The sequence below is a fragment of the Odocoileus virginianus genome, chromosome 22 (genome assembly GCF_023699985.2).
Source record: "Odocoileus virginianus isolate 20LAN1187 ecotype Illinois chromosome 22, Ovbor_1.2, whole genome shotgun sequence".
NCBI lineage: Eukaryota > Metazoa > Chordata > Mammalia > Artiodactyla > Cervidae > Odocoileus > Odocoileus virginianus.
This window is the reverse complement of record NC_069695.1, coordinates 8227240-8250001: the sequence shown is the minus strand read 5'-3', so window position 1 is coordinate 8250001 and position 22762 is coordinate 8227240. Positions and strand designations below refer to the sequence as shown.

General features: G+C 42.4%; 2 protein-coding genes across 4 annotated transcripts in view; one reads left to right on the top strand and one right to left on the bottom strand.

Annotated features, from left to right (window-relative positions):
• Positions 1 to 22762, top strand: part of DCC (DCC netrin 1 receptor) — a 1226177-nt gene that overhangs the window by 127558 nt on the left and 1075857 nt on the right. The window lies entirely within an intron of this gene.
• LOC110144938 (FUN14 domain-containing protein 2) lies at positions 3282 to 4285 on the bottom strand. The gene has a single exon (XM_020905082.2). The coding sequence runs from the start codon at positions 4268 to 4270 to the stop codon at positions 3701 to 3703; it is 570 nt and encodes a 189-aa protein (XP_020760741.2). The 5' UTR covers positions 4271 to 4285; the 3' UTR covers positions 3282 to 3700.

The window sequence follows — 22762 nt, the reverse complement described above, 5'->3', positions numbered from 1 at the left end:
GATGTTTGGGGATATTTGTTGAGAAGATGCTTCAGGGAAGCAGTTTCAGAATCCTTGGTTCTAGTCCATTTTAGCCTCTTGTACGTGGATGCACATTCTGTACCTTTCAAAAGATTTGTGGACCTTGATTGGTACTTATCTTGATTGTAATTGCAATATTGGCAATTCTACTTAAATAGCAAAATTCATTGATGACATTTCTTATAATTTAGGCTGAAATGAAACTACATTTAGTCTTCTGTAGGTTTCAAATTAGAACACCCTATACAGTGAGTCTTCTGAGTTTCCACAATAAAAAGAAAATGTATCTCATGGTTGCTGAATGCTTACTCTCTATCAGACACTTTGCTAAGCACTTTATGTACATTTCTTAAAAGTGCTGTGAATTGCCTTCATTACTGTCTTCATTTGGAAGATGAGAAAACAGAGGCTCGAACACTAGAATCAACTTGCCCAAGAAGACACAGGTGGTACAGAGCAGGGCTGTCCTTGCAGGCCCATGTAGCCTGAGCTGTGGTCCATGTCCTCAGTTACTTGTTGCTGGAGTATTTCAAGAACAGTTCCTATAAAGAAGATGCTGGACGATGAGTTCTACTGCTTTGATGCAAATTTTACATACATAGATATTCATCATAAATCAATGGAGAAACATGGTTACACTCATTCATTTCATGGAGATTTTGTGCCCAACCATAAGCCAGGCTCTGTGGATGCAGATATCAGTGAGGCTAGTTCTCGTCTGTGGAGAAGCTCGCACTCTGGTGGAGGAGGAGACAGGCTTATAAATAAAATATGAAAGAATCAAATCGTGACAAGATGAAAAAATATGAGCCACAGGAAAGGTGGACAGAGAATACAGCCCAGGAATATGTTACCACACAGACTTAGAATTCATATGGGGCATTGAGATAATGTAGTGACCATAAAAAATGTCCCTCAAAAGAGCTGAATATAATGAAGGACAAGGAGGAGCAGAGATGAGGATAAAGATGGAATAAATCTCAAGTGAGTCTTTCAGGCTTACAGGATAATTTTACTGGACTCATTGGAAGCATTTAATTGCCAGTTCTTACTAGGTTCTGAAATCGATTTCATTGGCCAACCTCATCCCATGCCTTCAAGCAAAACTTCCAAGTTAATGGTAGCATTTGTTTCTCATTAATTTCTGTGGTTTTCTTAATGGCCAATTTGAAGGCTTATTAATAGTTAATATGTTTAGCATTATAAGCAATATCATTAACAAAACAGATGCAAAATTACTACCGCAAACAATGATTGCTGTGGTAAAGAGCCAAGGGACTTAAATAGTGGGAGAGTTGGACTGAGTGAACCCTCAGAGGGCCAGCGATGTCCTTCCAATTGTCTTAGTGTCCCATGATTGCAGACTGCACATCTATTTCAAAACTCACTGATGTTACTATATTAAACTTAAGGTTTTTTTAAGACATAATTTAAAAAGGTAAGGGTTTGTTTAACTGCTCCTCTCCTTTCTTGAGGACCAGACCTGCAGTCACTACAGTTCAGTTCAGTCGTTCAGTGGTGTCAACTCTTTTCAAACCCACGAACCGCAGCACACCAGGCCTCCCTGTCCATCACCAACTCCCAGAGTTTACTCAAACTCATGTCCATCGAGTCGGTGATGCCATCCAGCCATCTCATCCTCTGTCATCCCCTTCTCCTCCTGCCCCCAACCCCTCCCAGCATCAGGGTCTTTTCCAATGAATCAACACTTCACATGAGGTGGCCAAAGTACTGGAGTTTCAGCTTCAGCATCAGTCCTTCCAATGAACATCCAGGACTGATCTCCTTTAGGATGGACTGGTTGGATCTCCTTGCAGTCCAAGGGACTCTCAAGAGTCTTCTCCAACATCACAGTTCAAAAGCATCAATTTTTTGGTGCTCAGCTTTCTTCACAGTCTAACTCTCACATCCATACATGACCACTGCAAAAATCATAGCCTTGACTAGACGGACGTTTGTTGGCCAAGTAATGTCTCTGCTTTTTAATATGCTGTCTGGGTTGGTCATAACTTTTCTTCCAAGGAGTGAGCGTCTTTTATTTTATTTATTTATTTATTTTTGTTTCAAAGCCACTGATAAAGCAACCTATATTTTGATGATCATTATAGGTGGGTGGTGGGTCCATGGGGGTCACTGTACTTTCATATATATTTGAACATTTGTATGTTTACATATGTCTGAGCATAAGAAAAAGTGAAAAATTTTGAGTTCTTATACAAAAATATAGGACAATGTGGCTCATACCATTATGATTTGTATATAATCCACGTTACTAGCAAAACTACTTAATGTTGCCTTAAAATATTACAATAAGGAGAAAAATGCAAACGGATGAATTCTAAAAAATTCCACACATCCGCTAGTAGCTACAATTTCCAAATTCAAGTTAAAAGGCAAACATTTTAAAAGGAGGGCATTGAAAACATACATTTTGCAAGGGATCACCTACAAGGTTAAGAATTCCAAGTTTTCAGCATTCTCAGAACTCAAGTCTCAAAAATCCTGCTGATCACTCCATTTTCCACATACTTTTCTATGACCTCATTACTCATATATTCAACAGACTGAGTATCTACTAAGTGCTTGACTCCATGTATACAATGGTGAAGACACAGCCTTGCCTTTCTGCACTGGATATTCCAGATATGGTAAAAGGCCATTACAGAAAAATGACTTGTTTCTAAGGATGGCTGTGTGTATAAACTTGAATTCTAAAGATAAGTTCAAAGAATTGGGGTCATCATGAGACAGTAGATACCTTTGATGCTACTGTTCTAAATTTTTAATGCTTGGAAATGCCACCATTTTAAAACTCTGGATAAAGAAATAGAATTGACACAGAGGAGCTACGGGCTACCCCTGACGTTTTGACCAGAAGTAAACAAAAGTTCAAAGCTTTAAATCCTTTCTATTAAACACCCAAGAGCTTCTCCCCTCTTACACCTAAAGTCACTTATTTTACTATCAATAAACCTTTGGAAACAGCCATGGAATACATTACCCTGTGTGGTGGAAAACATCCCTAGATAATATCTGAATGCCTTTAAATGATTCACTAAGTCTGACCATCCTAAATGTTATCAGCTGCTTGGTTTCCCCAAAGGCCTTCCCACCAAACACAGCTTCAGCTCATCGTATGTCACTTTAGGACAAGGTCATTTCATATTCGGATTTTTCAACTATCGCACACTAAGAGTAGTTCTCTTTCTGTAATCTCAAATCTACTAAAATAGAAAGTAGACACCACAATTGCAAAATCCTTCATGCTTAAAGGCTAGTGTATTCAGTTCCTTTCCATGCAAAACTTAATGAGGTATCTTATATGCTTGCGATGTCTTTTCCAAATCAAGTGTGGGGCAACCTTTGAAGATCCACTTGGCGTTGTCATCTTGTCCTATGTTCTGCTAAGTATCTTACACAGAAAGGAATGTACTTGCTGACCTACAGATTAGTCCCGGGGGAGTGTGCTAGGTAAGTGCTAAAGTCTACGGTCTCTTCCATTGCCGTCAAGCTCACAGAGGGGCCGTTCCCAATTTGAATCAACAGATGCCTACAGAAGCCACTCAGATACGCCATGGCAGGGAGGAGGAAGAGGAGGAGGAGTCTGCTGTCCTAGGGTGGAGGGAAGAGGCTGCTGGTTGGCAAAAAGCTAGGACTAATGGTGGTGAAGTCATCCCCTCTAGGACGCCATGCCCAGCAGAAAGCCTCCGAAAAAGCCACCAGTCACTAGAACGTTCTTCTTCACAAACAACACCACCTCCTCTGCTTTGCTCTTGACCTCTGTAGGTATCTGGTTGCTCTTGCGGATCTTCAGCTGTTCTTTGGCCTTCTTCATGTCTTTCTCTACACGCTGCCAGTCCACTTTGATGTAGCCAGTATGGTTTGCAAGCTGAAGCAGAAAAAATCCACCTCCCACAGCCGTTGCAGCCAGTTTTCCAACCTTCTGGAATATGAAACCCGTGCACCATCCAGTGACACCTCCAATTAACAGCTGGGTTGCCACACTATACTTTTCGGCTGAAGGCCCAGATTCTTGCCCAAACAGCGTGCGCCACCATGACTGCTTTTTAGCAAGTTCTGCAAGGTCCAGTGACTCAAACTTTCCCTCAAAGTTTCCTTGACTGGCGGCGGCCATTTCTGCGAGCTCGTCTCGCGATGACACCCGCGGGGCTTCGCCGCGGGAGGACGCAGACTGGCGCGCCACCGTCTGCGCGAGCTGGCTTCCGGTACGTGGGGTAGATGTTTCCATTCCCACGGCGGCGGCGGAAGAGGCCAGGCGGGGCGCGAGCTGTCCCCTCCCCTTCTCGGCGCACCGGAGTGTCACAAAACCCCGGGGGGCCCGCTACAAGCGCCGTGGCCCCGCCCCTGGCGGGCCAGGCCGCGCGTGCGCAGAAAAGCCTCTCGCGGCCGCGCTGGCTCCCCACTTCCGGAGTAAGCGTCTTTTAATTTCATGGCTGCAATCACCATCTGCAGTGATTTTGGAGCGCCAAAAAATAAAGTCTGACACCGTTTCCACTGTTTCCCCATGTATTTCCCATGAAGTGATGGGACCAGATGCCATGATCTTAGTTTTCTGAATGTTGAACTTTAAGCCAAATTTTTCACCCTCCTCTTTCACTTTCATCAAGAAGCGTTTTAGTTCCTCTTCACTTTCTGCCATAAGGGTGCTGTCATCTGCATATCGGAGGTTATTAATATTTCTCCCAGCAATCTTGATTCCAGCTTGTGCTTCTTCCAGCGCAGCACATGATGTACGTTCTCATGATGTACTCTGCATATAAGTTAAATAAGCAGGGTGACAATATACAGCCTTAATGTACTTCTTTTCCTATTTGGAACCAGTCTGTTGTTCCATGTCTAGTTCTAACTGTTGCTTCCTGACCTGCATACAGGTTTCTCAAGAGGCAGGTCAGGTGGTCTGGTATTCCCATCTCTTTCAGAATTTTCCACAGTTTATTGTGATCCACGCAGTCAAAGGCTTTGGCATAGTCAATAAAGCAGAAATAGATGTTTTTCTGGAATTCTCTTGCTTTTTTGATGATCCAGTGGATGTTGGCAATTTGATCTCTGGTTCCTCTGCCTTTCTAAAACCAGCTTGAACATCTGGAAATTCACAGTTCACGTATTGCTGAAGCCTGGCATGGAGAATTTTGAGTATTACTTTACTAGCGTGTGAGATGAGTGCAATTGTGTGGTAGTTTGAGCATTCTTTGGGATTGCCTTTCTTTGGGATTGGAATGAAAACGGACCTTTTCCAGTCCTGTGGCCACTGCTGAGTTTTCCAAATTTGCTGGCATATTGAGTGCAGCACTTTCACAGCATCATCTTTCAGGATTTGAAATAGCTCAACTGGAATTCCATCACCTCCACTAACTTTGTTCATAGTGATGCTTTCTAAGGCCCACTTGACTTCACATTCCAGGATATCTGGCTCTAGGTGAGTGATTACACCATCGTGATTATCTGGGTCATGAAGATCTTTTTTGTACAGTTCTTCTGTGTATTCTTGCCACCTCTTCTTAATATCATCTGCTTCTGTTAGGTCCATACTGTTTCTGTCCTTTATCGAACCCATCTTTGCATGAAATGTCCCCTTGATATCTCTAATTTTATTGAAGAGATCTCTAGTCTTTCCCATTCTGTTGTTTTCCTCTATTTCTTTGCATTGATCACTGAAGAAGGCTTTTTTATCTCTCCTGCTATTCTTTGGAACTCTGTATTCAAATGGGAATATCTTTCCTTTTCTCCTTTGCTTTTCACTTCTCTTCTTTTCACAGCTATTTGTAAGGCCTCCTCAGACAGCCCTTTTGCCTTTTTGTATTTCTTTTCCATGAGGATGGTATTGATCCCTGTCTCCTGTACAATGTCACGAACCTCCATCCATAGTTCATCAGGCACTCTGTCTATCAGATCTAGTCCCTTAAATCTATTTCTCACTTCCACTGTATAGTCATAAGGGATTTGATTTAGGTCATACCTGAGTAGTCTAGTGGTTTCCCCTACTTTCTTCAATTTAAGTCTGAATTTGGCAATAAGGAGTTCATGATCTGAGCCACAGTCAGCTCCCGGTCTTGTTTTTGCTGACTGTATAAAGCTTCTTCATCTTTGGCTGCAAAGAATATAATCAATCTGATTTCGGTGTTGACCATCTGGTGATGTCCATGTGTAGAGTCTTCTCTTGTGTTGTTGGAAGAGGCTGTTTGCTATGACCAGTGCGTTCTCTTGGCAAAACTCTATTAGCCTTTGCCCTGCTTCATTCCGTACTCCAGGGCCAGATTTGCCTGTCACTCCAGGTGTTTCTTGACTTCCTACTTTTGCATTCCAGTCCCCTACAATGAAAAGGACATCTTTTTTGGGTGTTAGTTCTAAAAGATCCTGTAGGTCTTCATAAAACCATTGAACTTCAGCTTCTTCTGTGTTAGTGGTTGGGGCATAGGCTTGGATTACCGTGATATTGAATGGTTTGCCTTGGAAAGGAACAGAGATCATTCTGTCGTTCTTGAGATTGCATCCAAGTACTGCATTTCGGACTCTCTTGTTGACCATGATGGCTACTGCATTTCTTCTAAGGGATTCCTGCCCACAGGAGTAGATATAATGGTCATCTGAGTTAAATTCACCCATTCCAGTCCATTTTAGTTCGCTGATTCCTAGAATGTTGACATTCACTCTTGCCATCTCCTGTCTGACCACTTCCAATTTGCCTTGATTCATTGACCTAACATTCCAGGTTCCTATGCAATATTGCTCTTTACAGCATCGGACCTTGCTTCTATCACCAGTCACATCCACAACTGGGTCTTGTTTTTGCTTTGGCTCCATCCCTTCATCCTTTCTGGAGTTATTTCTCCACTGATCTCCTGTAGCATTTTTGGTACCTACCGACCTGGGGAGTTCCTCTTTCAGTATCCTATCATTTTGCCTTTTCATACTGTTCATGAGGTTCTCAAGGCAAGAATACTGAAGTGGTTTGCCATTCCCTTCTCCAGTGGACCACATTTTGCCAGACCTCTCCACCATGACCCGTCCATCTTGGGTGGCCCCACACGGCATGGCTTAGTTTCATTGAGTTAGACAAGGCTGTGGTCCTGTGATCAGATTGGCTAGCTGTCTGTGATTATGGTCTCAGTGTGTCTGCCCTCTGATGCCCTCTCGCAACACCTACCGTCTTACTTGGGTTTCTCTCGCCCTGGATGTGGGGTATCTCTTCACGGCTGCTCCAGCAAAGCGCAGCCGCTGCTCCTTACCTTGGAGGAAGGGTGTCTTCTCAGGGCCGCCCCTCCTGTTCAAGGTCAGGCCGAAGCAGTCACTACAGGTAGTCTATTATTATGCATAGTTATTTTTTTGTTGTTTTTTAAACTTTTGGCCACATAGCACAGCATGTGGAATCTTAGTTCCCCTCCAGGGATTGAACCTGAGCTTCCTGAATTGGAAGCATGAAGTCTCAACTGCTGGACTGCCAGGGAAGTCCCATTCTTATGCTTAACTGTTGACCACCTACATTGTTTATAAACTGACAGCAAATTAAACTCCTAATGTATGCCAACTTTAGATTTTTATTTATCACTGAAAAAAAAATTAAAGATATTGCTGTTAGCCAATAGTTTGATTTAGACAACTTTGCATGTGGAAAAATGTTTATTCAGTTCTGTGAATATTAAGACATGCTTATTTTACAAGAATGAGTGGGAAACTGGAGGTCGATACTCACACCAGTGGTAAGATATAAAAGTCTCATACACTTTGATAATTACAGAAGAAATTAGATTTGACAAAAATGATGAATGTTAGCTTTAATTGGATGTTCATCTGACTTAGGTCAGTATGGTAGTCATCCCTTGGAGAAAAGAATGGCAACTCACTCCAGTATTCTTGCCTGGAGAATCCCATGGACAGAGGAGCCTGGTGGGCTACAGTCCCTGGGCTTGCGAAAGAGTCAGAAACGATTGAGCGACTAAGCACACACGTGATAACCAAGCCATGCTGACTACTGTGGCAAAAAAAATCTCAGCAGTGTAATCAGTGTAGTAGAGGTTCTCAGGTGCTCACGTTACAGCCGAATCGGAAGCTGTGGGTAGCTCTCTATTCCATACGGTGATATTTCTTCTTGTGGCCCTGCATATCTGAAGCCTCACAGTCTCCATCAGATCTCCTGCCTCCATCTGGCAGATGAGGGGTGAAGAACAGGTGGAGATCACATAGGAGAATTTGGGGGGAAGGGCTGGTGTGGCACATATCACTTTTACAGACATTCTTTGAACAGATCGCAGTCATGTGGCCCCAGGGAGTCACAGATGTGCCTGACCCTGTGCTCTGAACAGAAAGGAAAAGGGACATGGCACTCCTCGGTCACAGTTGCTCAGATGTGTGTTTGATTGTGAAGAAACCGAAAAAGATGGAGTACCCCGTAAATACTGTCCGAAGTTTAAAAATTGTCCATCAGAAGCAAATAGAGCCTAGGATTTGATGATTTGTGGCACTTTAGGAATAGAACTGATCCTCCAATCACCATTGCCTTGCTCTGATTTATGTCCAGAGGTCTCTAATCTTTTTGGTATCAGGGACCAGTTTTATGGAAGACAGTTTTTCCAAAGACCTGGGAGGGGATGGTTTGGGGATGATTCGAACACATTATATTTATTGTACATTTTATTTCTAATCTAATGCCACCACTGATCTGACAGGAAGGGCCAGTCCATGGCCCAGACATTGGGGACCCCTGGATTATAGGCTGCTGTGGGCTTATGGAAATGGGAATAAAAATAGATATCTAGTTAGATTGCAAGTAGCCTCCCCTTCCCTCATAGCTCATTTGGTAAAGAATCTTCCTGCAATGCAGGAGACCTGGGTTTGATTCCTGGGTCAGGGAAGATCCCCTGGAGAAGGGAATGGCAACCCACTCCAGTATTCTTGCCTGGAGAATCCCATGAACAGAGGAACCTGGCAGGCTACAGTCCATGGGGTCGCAAGAGCTGGACACGACTTAGCCACTAAAGCACAGCCTCCCGTTCTGCAGGCATTGGGTTCTAAAGAATTTAGAGGAGAAATATAAATTGTGAGTATTTTTCCTACAAGTCTTTGAATGTCCCTGACAAACCTAACTTTCTGTCTGATATTCTAGACTTTTCTATCTGATGTCAAATCTCTGGTAACAGCAAAGAAGGGTTCTGTATCTTTTAATTTAGTCAATATATCTTGGGATTGACCAAGGCAGTCATGTTGGAGTAACACCTACAGAGAGGCAGGAGGGGAAATTCCAAATTCCAGGATAGAAGAGATTTCACTGGAGGGATTTCCAAGCAAGTGGGAGACTTCCAAATGATTAAGTCAGGAAGCCCAGCGATTTCCCACACAAGTGTCCCTCTGTGTTGGCTAAATCTCCACACACAACGTAAGCACTCCCCAGTGGGAGACGAAATATCATATTCCCTGACAGCTTTAAAGCAGTACCAAGCTACGAATCGGCTGTTGGTCCTGTTATCACACTCATTGTCTCTAGAATTAAATGCTGATCTCCTGAAGGGCAGGGATCTAACCTTCAAATCTAATTTTGTGTCACAAACACAGTACAAGTTAAAGAACTGCCCACTTATGGTAACAAATAGGCAGGCTCTGCCATAAGACACTTAAAAAGAAGAATCTGGCCTCCAACACTGACCTCCTGGTGCAGAGTCGATCCTCAGTCTTTTCCTCAAGCAGTGGGTTATGTGGGTTCTACTCTCTTAACCCTGAAAATAGAATCAACTCCCTTTGCTGACTGCTTTCTTCTTTGCCAAGTAAAAGAGAACATGTTGGCCTTTTTTCATCAGCATTTGTTGTTAGTGAGTGTTATCATTTATGCTTCAGGATCAATCATGATTAGACTCAATAAATCATCTGTGAAAGACTGCATTCTATTGACCTAGGCAAATCCAGACAAAAACAACAGAAATTATTCTTCAGCAGCCTCTAGCTCAGGATTATGGTATAAACTTGAAACCTATTTCTAAGCTCAATATCTTGCAAGAGGAAGGAATTGTATGGAGCTAAATGGAAGGAAACCCACAGTAAATATCTATCAGAATGATGGCCGAGGAGATAGGTTCTTCTCATAGGTGTTTCTAAGCCCTGCAATCAGGTGAGCTCTCCAAAGTCTTTTTTAAAAAAATATATATCATGGAAAGGACTCATGAAAAATTGGTATTCTCAAAAGTTTTGGAATACTTTGGGTGACCTTGCTGAACCTTGAATTTTCATTATTGTTTCTCTCATATGGAAATGTTTGCAGCTCTGTCTTATGTGAAGGGCAGAGAAATGAAAAGAAATGTGCGATAATGAAGTCCGTTTTCATTGCAGAAGAGTGACCTCATTGCTTTCTGAGACAGCAGAGAGGGAGGGCAGGGTCTCCTGCAGACCTTCTGGAGGTTGCCCCATCACATGGAATTGCTGGACCAGAAGAAGGTTACACAGATATCCCAAAGTGTTTTTGTTTTTGTTTTCTTAACTACGTTGTCAGTCACACAATTGCCTGAATTCATGCTATGTCTGGAAGAAATTTTGTAAAAGAAGATACTTCTGCGCAAGGTGTGATAGTTCTTTACAGCAGCCTTCTCCAGCATTTTTGGCACCAGGGACCAGTTTCATGGAAGACGTTTTTTTCCCATGGACTGGGGAAAGGGATGGGGCGGTGGTTTCCAGATGACTCAAACACGTAACATTTCTTGTGCACTTTATTTCTACTATTATTACATCAGTTCCACCTCAGACTGTCGGGCTTTAGACCCCTGAAGTTAGGGACCCCTGCTTTACAGGATGCCTTTTATCCTGTGGTAAAATAGAGGTATACCAGCAAATTCTTTTTACCCTCACGCACAGGACTCTCTGCTGTGCTATTCCCCTGCCCTAGGGGGCTTCCCGGCTCGTCCCTGGGGGCTCAGATGGTAAAGAGTCCGCCTGCAGTGTGGGAGACCTGGGTTCGACCCCTGGGTTGGAAAGATCCCCTGGAGAAGGGAATGGCCACCCACTCCAGTGTTCTTGCCTGGAGAATCCCATGAGCAGAGGAGCCTGGCGGGTGAGGTCCCAAAGAGTCTGACACAACCGAGCAACTGACACTTTCGCTTTCAGCGGGTTCCCCTGTGGCTCAGTGGTAAAGAACCTGCCTGCCAGTGCAGGACACGGGGGTTCCATCCCTGCGTCTGGAAGATGCCTTGGAGAAGGAAATGACAAGGTACTGCACTGATATTGCCTGGAAAATCCCATGGACAGAGGAGCCTGGTGGGCTACACTCCCAGGGTCGCTAAGAGACAGGACTGAAGCATCTGAGCATGCACCCGCACACATAAGCAGGGAACTGGGGTCTCCAGGCCATCCTAGCTTCCCCTCCTTTCAGGCCCACTGTCTGCACCTACCTGACTTCTCCTCTAGGGGGCGCCATTTCCCACTCCTCTTTAATCCCATCAGACTGATTCCTCTTAATTCCTTTCCTTTGAGTGATCTGCTTGGCTGACCAAGCAAATTTGTTGAACTGTGTAATGGTGTAGACTTACCCTTTCTATTTATTTCACCATCACTTACTGCATACCTACTTTGCGCTGGCCTCTAGGGAGCTGTAAATGAATAAGGTCTGATTTGCTTCTAAAAGGCACACAATGGTCTAGATCTTAATATGTTCTATTTCTCTGTAAACAGATTTGTGTCGGAAAGGACTACAGAGGGCCTTAAGCCAAAGGAACAAAAAACATTTAGCTGTCGTGAGGTATCACCTCACACCAGTCTGAAAGGCCATCATCAAAAAGTCAACAAACAATAAATGTTGGAGAGGGTATGGGGAAAAGGAGATCTTCCTATACTGTTAGAAGGAATGTAAAGTGGTACAGTCACTATGGAGAGCAGTATGGAGGTTCCTTAACAAATTAAAACTAGAACTACCATATGACCCAGCAATCCCACTCCTGGGCATATATCCAGAGAAAACCATAATCTGAAAAGATGCATGCACCCCAGTGTTCATGGCAGCACTATCTATAATAGGCAAGACCTGAAAGCAAGCTAAAGCCCACCTACTATTCTCAAGAAGATGTGCTGTGTATGTGTGACAGAATATTGCTTAGCCGTAAAAAGGAATGAAATAATGCTGTTTGTAGCAACTTGGATGGACCTAGAGATTATCATGCTGGGTAAAGTAAGTAAGACAAAGACAAATATCATATGATGTCACTCACATGTGGAATCTTATTTTTTAAATGATGCAAATGAAATTATTTACAAAGCAGAAAGAGACATACAGATATGGAAAACAAACATGGTTACCAAAGGGTAAATCTGGGTTAAGGGAGGGATAAATCAGGTGCTTGGGATGAACATGCAGACTCCACTATAGACAGATAAGCAAGAAGGACACATGGATTAGCACAGGCAAGTCCACTCAGTGTTCTGTGATAACCTACAAGAGAAAAGAATCTACTAAAGAATAAATATATTCATTTGTGTAACTGAACCACTTTGCTGTACCACCTAAACTAACACATCATTGTAAATCAGCTCCACTCCAGTAAAATGAAAAACTCTGAAAAGTTAGCATTTCAGGCATAGCTAATAGGGCCATCTTTTTGCTTGGGATCTAGAGGAATACAGATGGTTGGGGAACTCATCCAAAACTATAGTGTGACTGTAAATGTGATAGCCCACAACCCAGCCTCTATGGACTCAAGTTTTAGCTATTTGTTCATAGTATCACTTAGGGATGGGAGGGAAGGCGTAATTGACAATACACGCTTTCTGTGCTTGCCTGCTAAAATAGCCACCGTATAGTAGCATGTGTTGAAGAGCCTCTGGGGGTGTTCCAGTCATCTGTGGCCTTCCCTCACACGTTATATCCCTGGAGATGCGTGGAATTCAGTTTTCGGTGTTGCTGATTCAGTGGACTGAGTTTGGTGGATGTGCTGGTGGAGGGAAATTCAAAGGCCAGCACTGAAATCTACTTTTGGCTTCAGATGCTGTTGTCCTGCTGCCAAATGAGTGTATCATTTTCATGAATCACTGTCTTTATTCTTGAAGAGAGAAGAAAGTTCTTCTGGGTAAGCTGACAGTAACTATCATGAGGGTGACCTCAGTGTTTTTGGCCCAGGTTCAGGCTTGCAGCCCATCTTCACAGAGGATTGTAGCACTTTTAATTCAGGACGGTATTTGACAAACCCCAGATGCATATAGGAAGGAGGCAGTCAAGCGTGGAGGATGCTGGGCTCGCAACTGGTCCAGGAGGAGGAAGACAGCAAAACCCCCTGGACCGGATAAGTTGCTCACCTCTAAGCCCCGCCCCCTGCCCTGGACCCTGTCTTTCACAGTGATGCCAGTCACGCCTGTCCACTTTAGGAAAGCTTATGCCTCAAACCATAAAGCCGTATATGGAACTGTTTCTTTTGGAAAGTTCGTTACTAATGAGCAAAGTTTTGGAAAAAATCAAGTTGTTTTCAAAGTCTCCCAGTGTTGGAAATGCAGTTCCCTAGATGGTCCTGTTGTTTTTAGAAGCTGCTTTCCGCTTTGAGCTTAGGGGCTCGTGGTTCAGTGGAAAGGATGCTTCTGGGCTTATGGAATATGTGGGCTCCAGCCGCGCTGCCAGGATTATGGTTGTCAGAAGCCCCCAGCCCTTCGTGCCTGGCTCTCAGCTCACCTTTTAGAGGAAGACTGGGGCAGCCTGGACTTCCATGGTTTGCTTTTTAATTAAATAATTTTTATTTTATATTGAAGTATAATTGATTTATAATGGTGTGTTAGTTTCAGGTATATAGCAGAGTTTTGTTTTACACACTCACACATATATTTATACATATACATACATAATATCCAATTCAGATTCTTTTACCATATAGGTTATTACAAAGTACTGAGCAGAGTTCCTTGTGCTAAACAGTATGTCCTTGTTCATTATGTTTTATACACAGTTCTGTGTATATGTTAATCCCAACCTCCTAATTTACCTGCCCCCTACCTTCCCCCCCAATAAGTTTTCTAAGTCTGTGAGTCTGTTTCATTTAACATACTACATCACCTTCCTCCATGTTTAACTTGAAGTCACTTATCTTCATCTAGGGCCTCTGTTTACTTTCTCAATGGAGTCTTTCTGGCCAGAGACTCAATTGGTCCTATAAATTAACTTGGAAATAGTGAGCGAGGAGGATCCACCAAATCACCATCTACTTTCTTCTGATGTATTTCTCAGGTCCGGCAAAGAGCCTGATTTCAGCTGACAGGTCACATTTTGTTTTAAATCAATGGATATGGTCTTGCTAAAAACTTTGCTGTCTCCAAGGTGCTTTAGGATTAATCCTGTTGAACCCTTTATGGGAACAACTTAAGCAGAAGAAAATCTCTTCAACATTTTGTCCTTAAATTCTAATAGGCTTATCAGAGAAAAGCAATTCTTACAACATTACCATACTGGTGTAGAGAGATAAGGGGGTATAAGAAGAAGGTGGACACTGTGGTCAAGAGGACAGGAGATTTTAAGACTTATCAAGAGAAGAATACAGGGAAAAGTCCAGGATTCCAGACGAACCAAGTTTTCAGGCATCCTCTCTGCCTTCTCCATGTGTGCTGATTTCAAGCCTGTTGGAAACATCAGTTTAAAAGTTTAGTTTGAGATAGTAATGAATTTAAATGTCAGGCCCTAGGGTCTCTTGATCTTGGCTTCAGTCTTGGTGACAAAAGCAAACCCTTCCGTCCCCCACTGAACTCACTGAAGCTGTGTAGAGTTGCAGAATTTCATAGGTCAGGAAGTGGAGGTCCAGAGATGTGAAGTCAGTTGTCCATGACCCCACAACTTGCTAGAAAGACCCAGGAAACAACTCAGATCTCTACCCCTCCAGCTGGTTCTTCCCTTCAATGCTCTCTAGGCTCAGAGAGCCCAGGCAATGACTTTCAAATTAGGTTTTGGAGGACAATGGAGTGGGGTCTCCAGACTGGTTTTCTTTACTCTGTTGCTTAATGGGCTTCACCATTTGGTCTTTAATATTCTCATTTCCTGAATTGGTGCTTACTAAAGTTTGTGGTGTTTGTTCAGTCGTGTCTGACTCTTTGTGACCCCATGGACTGCAGCACACCAGCCTTTCCTGTCCTTCACCAACTCCCATAGCTTGCTCAAACTCATGTCCATTGAATCGGTGATGCCATCCAGCCATCTCATCCTCTGTCGTCCCCTTCTCCTCCTGCCCTCAAGCTTTCCCAGCATCAGGGTCTTTTCCAATGAGTGGGCTCTTTGTGTCAGGAGGGCAAAATATTGGGGCTTCAGTTTTAGTAAATTGTGCCTCTGCTATTGATATTCTTTAGGCTTTCTCTAATTTGAATAAGAACCTATAGATAAGTTCTGAGGGAACTGAACTCAGCTTTAAGCATGCTGCTGCCAGCTCCCCACCCCCTAGTAAAATGTGAAGAAGCTGATGTTGAATCACAGGCATTCTGGCTGGCAACCCAGGAAATGCTTGATCTGCCTGCAGTTTACTTTCTCTGTATCTAGAGATAGATAATACTTAAGCAATTTTATGGGGATGTTTTAAGGCCTTTCTACTGACTTCCAGATGGAAAATAGAATGCGTTCTAGACACATTCAAATTCAGTAGTAAAGCATCAGGGTAAAGCTAATATGAAAATAACCGTTTGCAAGAAAATGAACACAAAGCTCCCACAGTGGCAGAAAATAATGTGTGCAAGGTGGATAATAAATAATACCATTAAACCCTTGTATCATTCCCGCTTTCTGTCAAGGTAAAAGACTCGATATTTATAGCTGGGCCTGTAATTACTTTTGTGCTTGAAACAGGAAAAAATTGGGTTGGTGAAGCAGGAAGGTGTGAGCCAAGTGTTTTGGTGTTTTGTTTTTTTTTCTCCCTGTGGAGGTGGAGGTAGAGATGGAATGAGGTTTCATTTTCCTGAAAATAGAAGGGAGTTCTTATTGCCTCTTCTTTCTACCTGCCTCCCAAGAAAGGAAGAGTTGTTCAATTTCAGTCATTAGGAAAGATTCTTGGGCTTTCCAAGCTATGTGGTAAGGAGATTATAGAAGAGGGTGTGGATAAAAGAGGGGGGGGGTGGTTAGAATTAAGGAAAGGTTTGTAGAACAAAGGACTTATGTTAATTAAAGATAATAATTCTAAATTTCCCCAGTGTCTTTCTGTCTAGCAGACAGATTGTTGTTTAGTCGCTAAGTCATGTGTGACTCTTTTCTGACCCCATGGACTGTAACCCACCAGGCTCCTCTGTCCATGGAATTTTCCAGGCAAGAATACTGGGGTTGGGTGCCCTTTCCTTCTCCAGGTATCGTCCTGACCCAGGGATCGAACCAGCATCTGCAGCACTGGCTAGCAGATTGTCTACCACTGAGCCACCGGGGAAGCCTCAGCCAGATAGATTACTTGCAACTATTAGAGCTCGGATCTTAATTTCAATCAGGGTTCTGCCCCCGTCAGTCCCATCCCCACCCTACTCTGCCTTCTATGATCATCCATATTTTAAATAAAATCATTGGACTTAATTTTCGCAGGAAGGCTTGTTCTCTTCCAGATAGCAATTGCATGCACGCTTTCGAAAGAACTTTGATACTGTCTTGAAAGATCTGAATCCTTAAACAACCAACCGAAGGAAAGCTCTAGAGATACATACAAGCCAGCCGTCTCACCAAAGTCAGCTTTCTTACCTACAGCACAATCTCAGTGAAAATCAAAATCGTCCTCTGTGAGTTTCAAGGCTAAAAATGAGATGCTTGTAGCTTCCCCACCTGAGAGCTTCAACCATAGTTTATATTCCATAAATGTAGATACATTGTCTCTTTTCCCTTTTGTTCTTTTTCTTTCCTTTCTGACAGAAACCATTTGAAGTTTTGTTTCAAATCAGCTGGTTTGTCTGCATAATGAACCTCAGATTGAGACTCGCGATTGTTTTAGGGGGAGTGTGTGTGTGCGCGCGCTCACACATTTGCGTGTCTTCCTGTTGATGTTTAATTAAGCTGATGTGAACTGCTCTCTGAGCCAAAGGCAGTGGTTTTTCCTTTACTCATTTAATGTTGCACAGATAGTGTGAGCCTCTCATTTGTATAATCTGTCATGTAATACCATTGCCTTTTAAGCATGCTGGCTTAGTCAAAAGCATTCATTTAGATGGGGATAAAAATTTAATTACACCCTTTGACCTTTACACATCTGTTGGAGATGATGTAGTGTCTTGGGGAGACGGCATTAAATGAGCAATGTTTCCATCCTAGTTCTGGCTCTGCTTGTAACTGGCTGGGTGACTTTGGATAAGCCACTTCCCCTAAAATCCAATGTAGGTTAACTGCAAAAAAAACCTCACAGTAGAATTTTATTTCCCAATCAAGTATAAGTTAAATTCTGGTGGTACGATGGGCTACGTAGAACTTATAACCTAAGCGTGAGAATCATGTAAATGTCACTTATGAGTGCCTTGGGGAAAACAGTAGAGAACAAACTAAAAGTATGATAGGATGAAGTTTTGCTTCTGTCTTTTAGTTGTATGTGATAAAAGCCCAATTTTAACAAGTATAACAAAAATAGTGGACTTATGAGCCAACCATTTCCATGGCAGTGGTCATAACACAAAGCCATGGAAAGAATTACCAGCATCGTGGCCTCAGAACTTGGTAGATCTGGCATTTGTGATGCTAGGATTTTCCTTCTTTGGTGCCCCCTGCAGTTTGGATTCATCCTGTCTCATGATGTGAGTCAGTTGCTCAGTCGAGTCCGACTCTTTGCAACCCCATGGACTGTTGTCTGCCAGGCTCCTCTTATGACGAGTCAGCATGTTCCACCAGCTAGTACTGGTGGCTGATGCCTCTTCGTGGCTGATGCCGCTTGTTTTAATGCATCTTAAATCTTCATTTTCTGAAAAGGAATTGACTTGATGTTGGAGCCTCCCAAATCTTGAGAAGGGGTTGGATTCCGGTCTGGTTAGATGTGTGGCCCTATAGCCATGGACAGAGTCACCCTGTAGTAATATAAAGGATGTGGGAGGGTTAGCATCTGTTTTGCACATTCATATTACCAACTTCTCGACTGGATGTCAGAGCTTCCTAGTATCCCATTATTGAGCCCTAGCAGGAAGTGTCTTATACTATGAACATTATCTTTCTTCGTGTCTTAGATGAAATATGCCTTTTCCTTTGTCCTGAATCCTCAGATTCAAGTTTTCTGCTAGGCTAATCTGATAAATTAATCCCTGCTGAGGGATTTTTGGTTAATCATGACTTAAGGAGCTAATACTCTCATGGGTGTATTCTCACAGAAGCCTGCAACATCTTTAATTGTAGGAGGAATATTCAGTTTTTACCAAACACATAGCACATGCAAAGAAAGCAGTGTGCTAGAAAATGTGCATCTTGCACAGGCATTTGAGGTATGGCTTGTTGGTGTGGGAAGGAAGCTTGTTGGCCCTGGTGTGAGATTGCTAACACTAGGCATTATCTTTAGGAAAGCTAGTTGACTTCTTTACCTCAGTTTCTCCCTTTGAAAGTGGCGGGTATCATAGTAACTACCTCATAGGGCTGTTGACGAAAGTTAAGCAACTTGTATGCAAATGTGTGTGATGTTTAGCACAGTATCAGACTCCCTGTAAAGGTCCAGTGATTCTACCTTTTAAATGCTAAAACATATATAGATTATCTTTGCTTAAGAGGATGGATTTCATTTGCCTACTCAACCCATATTTCTTGAGTAAGCTCTTCTTTTACTGCTTATGTTAGGAAAGTCATCTACCACCAAACAGCCGCTTCATCATTTTGGAGAATCTAAGCACCCTGTGATCATTTTATTCTTTGTCCTTTGGCGTTTTGTTTTGTTTGTTTGTTTTATACTGTGTGCCTCGTGGAGATCTTAGTTCCTTGACCAGGGACTGGGGATGAAACCTGTGCCCCCTGCGGTGGAAATATGGAGTCCTAACCACTGGGCCACCAGGGAATCCCCTGTCCCTTGGTCTGGAAATTTCTCCTACAGCTTGTAGTTTATTTAGATATGATTTGGGGAATGTCCCTGGACAATGAAATCTATGCAGCTACCTGTAGATCTTCACTGCGCTCCTGTCTGCCTGCCTTCTTGTTCTCTCTCTTCACTCCCCGCGTCCCCCCACCCCACCATGCTGAGTCTTGTTTCAGGTGGTGGTCTCTTCTTCACACACCAATTCCAAAATTATGGTTGTTAGCTAATCCATTCGAGTGCAGTTTGAGTACAAATGCAGGCAAAATTTCCTGTTAAATTTTATATTCTATCAACATAGCTAAAAAATATATATGTATATCAATAGAGAAAATGAAGACCTCCAAACCTAAAGTGAATCTCTGAAGACCACTTTCTGTCTTGGGTTCTGAGCTCTGCTTTAACCATACTAAAGGAAACTGTTTCATAAACTGTTTTTGTTCTCAGATCTGAGTTATTTCTTAATTGGTACCAAATCCTATGCTTATAACAGAGTCCATCAATCATAAAGGATGCTAACATAAATGGAGCCCTAGGTCTATGCTACATATTCCATATAGTTCTCTTCACAGCATAGTCAGATGTGTTAATAACCCTAAGACTCAGAGCAGTCAAAAACTTTCCCCCTGAAAAAAAGAATTTTTTCTGAAGTCACATAGGCAGTGAGTATGCAAACTGAGATTTGGACCCAGATTCCAGTGTTAGTTGCTTAGTCGTGTCTGACTCTTTGTGACCCACAGACTGTAGCCTGCCAGCCTCCTCTGTCCATGGAATTTTCCAGGCAAGAATACTGGAGTGGGTTGCCATTTCCTTCTCCAGGGGATCTTCCCAACCCAGGGGTCGAACCCGGGTCTCCCACATTACAGGCAGATTTTTCATGGTCTGAGCCACAAGGGGAGCCCCAGATTAGCCTAAATCTAAGGGACTTGGTCTGTCTGTTCTGCTGCCCTCATTCAAGATGGTATCAGCCTAATATTCCAGAAAAAAAGCAAGCATTTCTAATTTATTAAATAGAGACAAACATATGACTACTTCAGTTATCCACCTATTCTAATTCATTTGCTTAAGATGAAGATTCTTCTCCTGTTTCTTGAGCTTATTAAAGTGAGACAAGGAATATAGCTGTAAATGACCAGCACACGTTGCTTGATCGCTTGAGACATTTTCTTCAGGGAAGATCTTATGAAGTTCAAGCTCTTGTGTCAGTAAGCAAACCTATTCCTCAATAATGCAATGTTGCAGAGCAGTCCCCAAAGGTTGATGGTCCCGATGGATCTCTTCCTGCCATTTTCTATAGAATAATGACGATACTAGCACCAGTATGATGATGAGCTTTTTGTGAGAAAAAAAGTCATTAATATATTTGTAGAGCAATTAGAACAGTGCCTTGTTCCTGATAAGCACTCATAAAGTATTAAATATGCCAATTATTAGAAATACAAGGAGGTCTCATGAATGTCCTTGCTGAATTTACCCTTTGGCAGCCATAAATCTAAAGGGTCTGCCATTTCTGAAGCTGTAATAATTTTATTTGGCTTTCTGCATTGTCAACCAAATTAGCCAATTCACTGTAGTATTCAGGGCTTGGATATACCCCAAAGCATGCTTTTTTCAAAATCTTGTTTCTAGACCTAGACATCATTTTCATACACCTATTTTGAGTAGGTCAAATATTTAAGAAAATCTCTTTAAAATTACTAAGAGCAATTTATTCCTCTTTCAAAATTTTCTATCACAATGTATCATGGTAGAGGCTAAATTAAAAATCTATTACCTTTAATGAGTGTGTCCTTGAATATCTCATCTACTCATTTCATGTAGAATGGAGATAATTTTCGTAAGTAAGCTCAGGCACAGCTAAAGAAAGCAAACACACTTATTGAGGTTTAAATATTTTGCTTCATTTTCATGCAAATTAATTTCTTCAAATTCTTAAACTTTCTTAGGCTTACACAGGTGTTGGTTCAATCTATGGGAATGAAGACTTGACACAAAAAATGCACATATTCTAAGATATGTGCCAGTCTGGTGCTTTGGGGCAAGGCTGTTTTCTCAAGAATTTCCCGTTTCCCCTTCTTTGGGCATGCACACATTTGACCCCCTTCTGCCTGTCATAAGTAGTTTTGGGACTGTGTTTTCCAGCTTATATCACTTGATGCCTGGTGCTACCATGAGTGGTTAGACCAAGTTTTTACCTGAACAGGGAAACTTCTATCCCTGCTATGACTATATTCCTACACATCTCTACCCCAGACTAACTCTGATTCCGAAGCAAAATAAACTCCCCAAAATGTCAGAGTAGTGGCTTTCAGCTTCTGGCTGTCTCTAGTGGTTATGTTTTTAAACCAACATTAAGTTTATACATCATTTTCAAACTCTTTCAGTTGTATAAGGTTTGGCAAAACATATGCCCAGCACCCCTCCCACATTTTCTTTTATAAGAAGTGTTGAGATTAAAGCAGGAACTCTGCTTCCAAATCTGACTCAATTTAGGTTCTCAATCTGGCTCTGATACTAATGTGTAACCATGTAGCCTCAGTGACTGTATCAGTAGAATGGGGATAAATAGTACACTCACCACAAGACTGGGAGAAGGAAATGGCAGCCCACTCCAGTGTTCTTGCCTGGAGAATCCCAGGGACAGAGGAGCCTGGTGGGCTGCCGTCTCTGGGGTCGCAGAGGGTCGGACTCGACTGAAGCGACTTAGCAGCAGCAGCCCCACAAGATTATGCTGAAGGAAAAAGTGAGTGCAGCACCTAAAACAAGATCTGAAGTGTAGTACGTCCTAGGTGAGTAATATTAACACTTTCATTTTAATTAGATTTATTATATTAAATACTAGATCTTTTACTAAATTATTTCCACAAGTATTGCTCTTCGTCAAAGGAAGATGTTTAGATGATTGTTAATATTTTAACATTTACTGTCATATCACGAATTAACATACCTGCATTGCTATTTATTCATTTTTCAGTTTTCGGGATTCAGTTTTATGGAAGATAAGGATTTGGCATTTGGCTCATCCTCTACCTTTGTCCTGTCACACTCAGCCTCCCTTGCATACAAAGCCACTCTTACTTTCAGACAGCCACGCTCACAAAGCCACACTTACTTTCATTTTTAACCCTCCCAATATGTAGCTAGATTGTAATTTTCTTTAGATGGGTATTATTATCTACCCTATTGTGACCTAGTAAATCTTACTTATCTTTCCATTTCAAACTTTCATTTACTTAATGATATCTGTACCGGCCACTAACTCAACCCATACTATATGCCAATTGTCGAAATCTCCTTTTAAAATATTGAGTCAGCCAAAAAGGTTGCTTGGGTTTACAGGAAAACCTGAACAGACCTTTTGGCTTACCTGATGTTATTGATACCTAGAAACCTTCAGTTATCATCGTCTTCTGGAAAAAGCTTCTTCCAGAGCCATTCTCTACTGATAGCACAGTTATCTTTCTGGGATCCCCCTTCACTTCCATCCTGATGATCCTCTGCCTCTTTGCTGTGTCAGAGCTACCATTTCCTCATCTCTTTGTATTTGTGTCCTAGGGTTACTCTAAAAACTCATCACAAATGTAGTGATTGAAAACAAGGGGAATTTATTCCCGTTCAGTTCTGGAGGCCAGGCTTCCCAAGTCAAGGTCTTGGCATGATGCTGCTACCCCCAGGGGTCCAGGGCCATCCTCCCTTGCCTCTCGTGGCTTCTGGTGCCTGCGGGTGTGTTTTGCCTCGGTTATCTTGCAACTCTGGTCTACTGCCCTCTACACGTGGCCATGTCCCGGGTG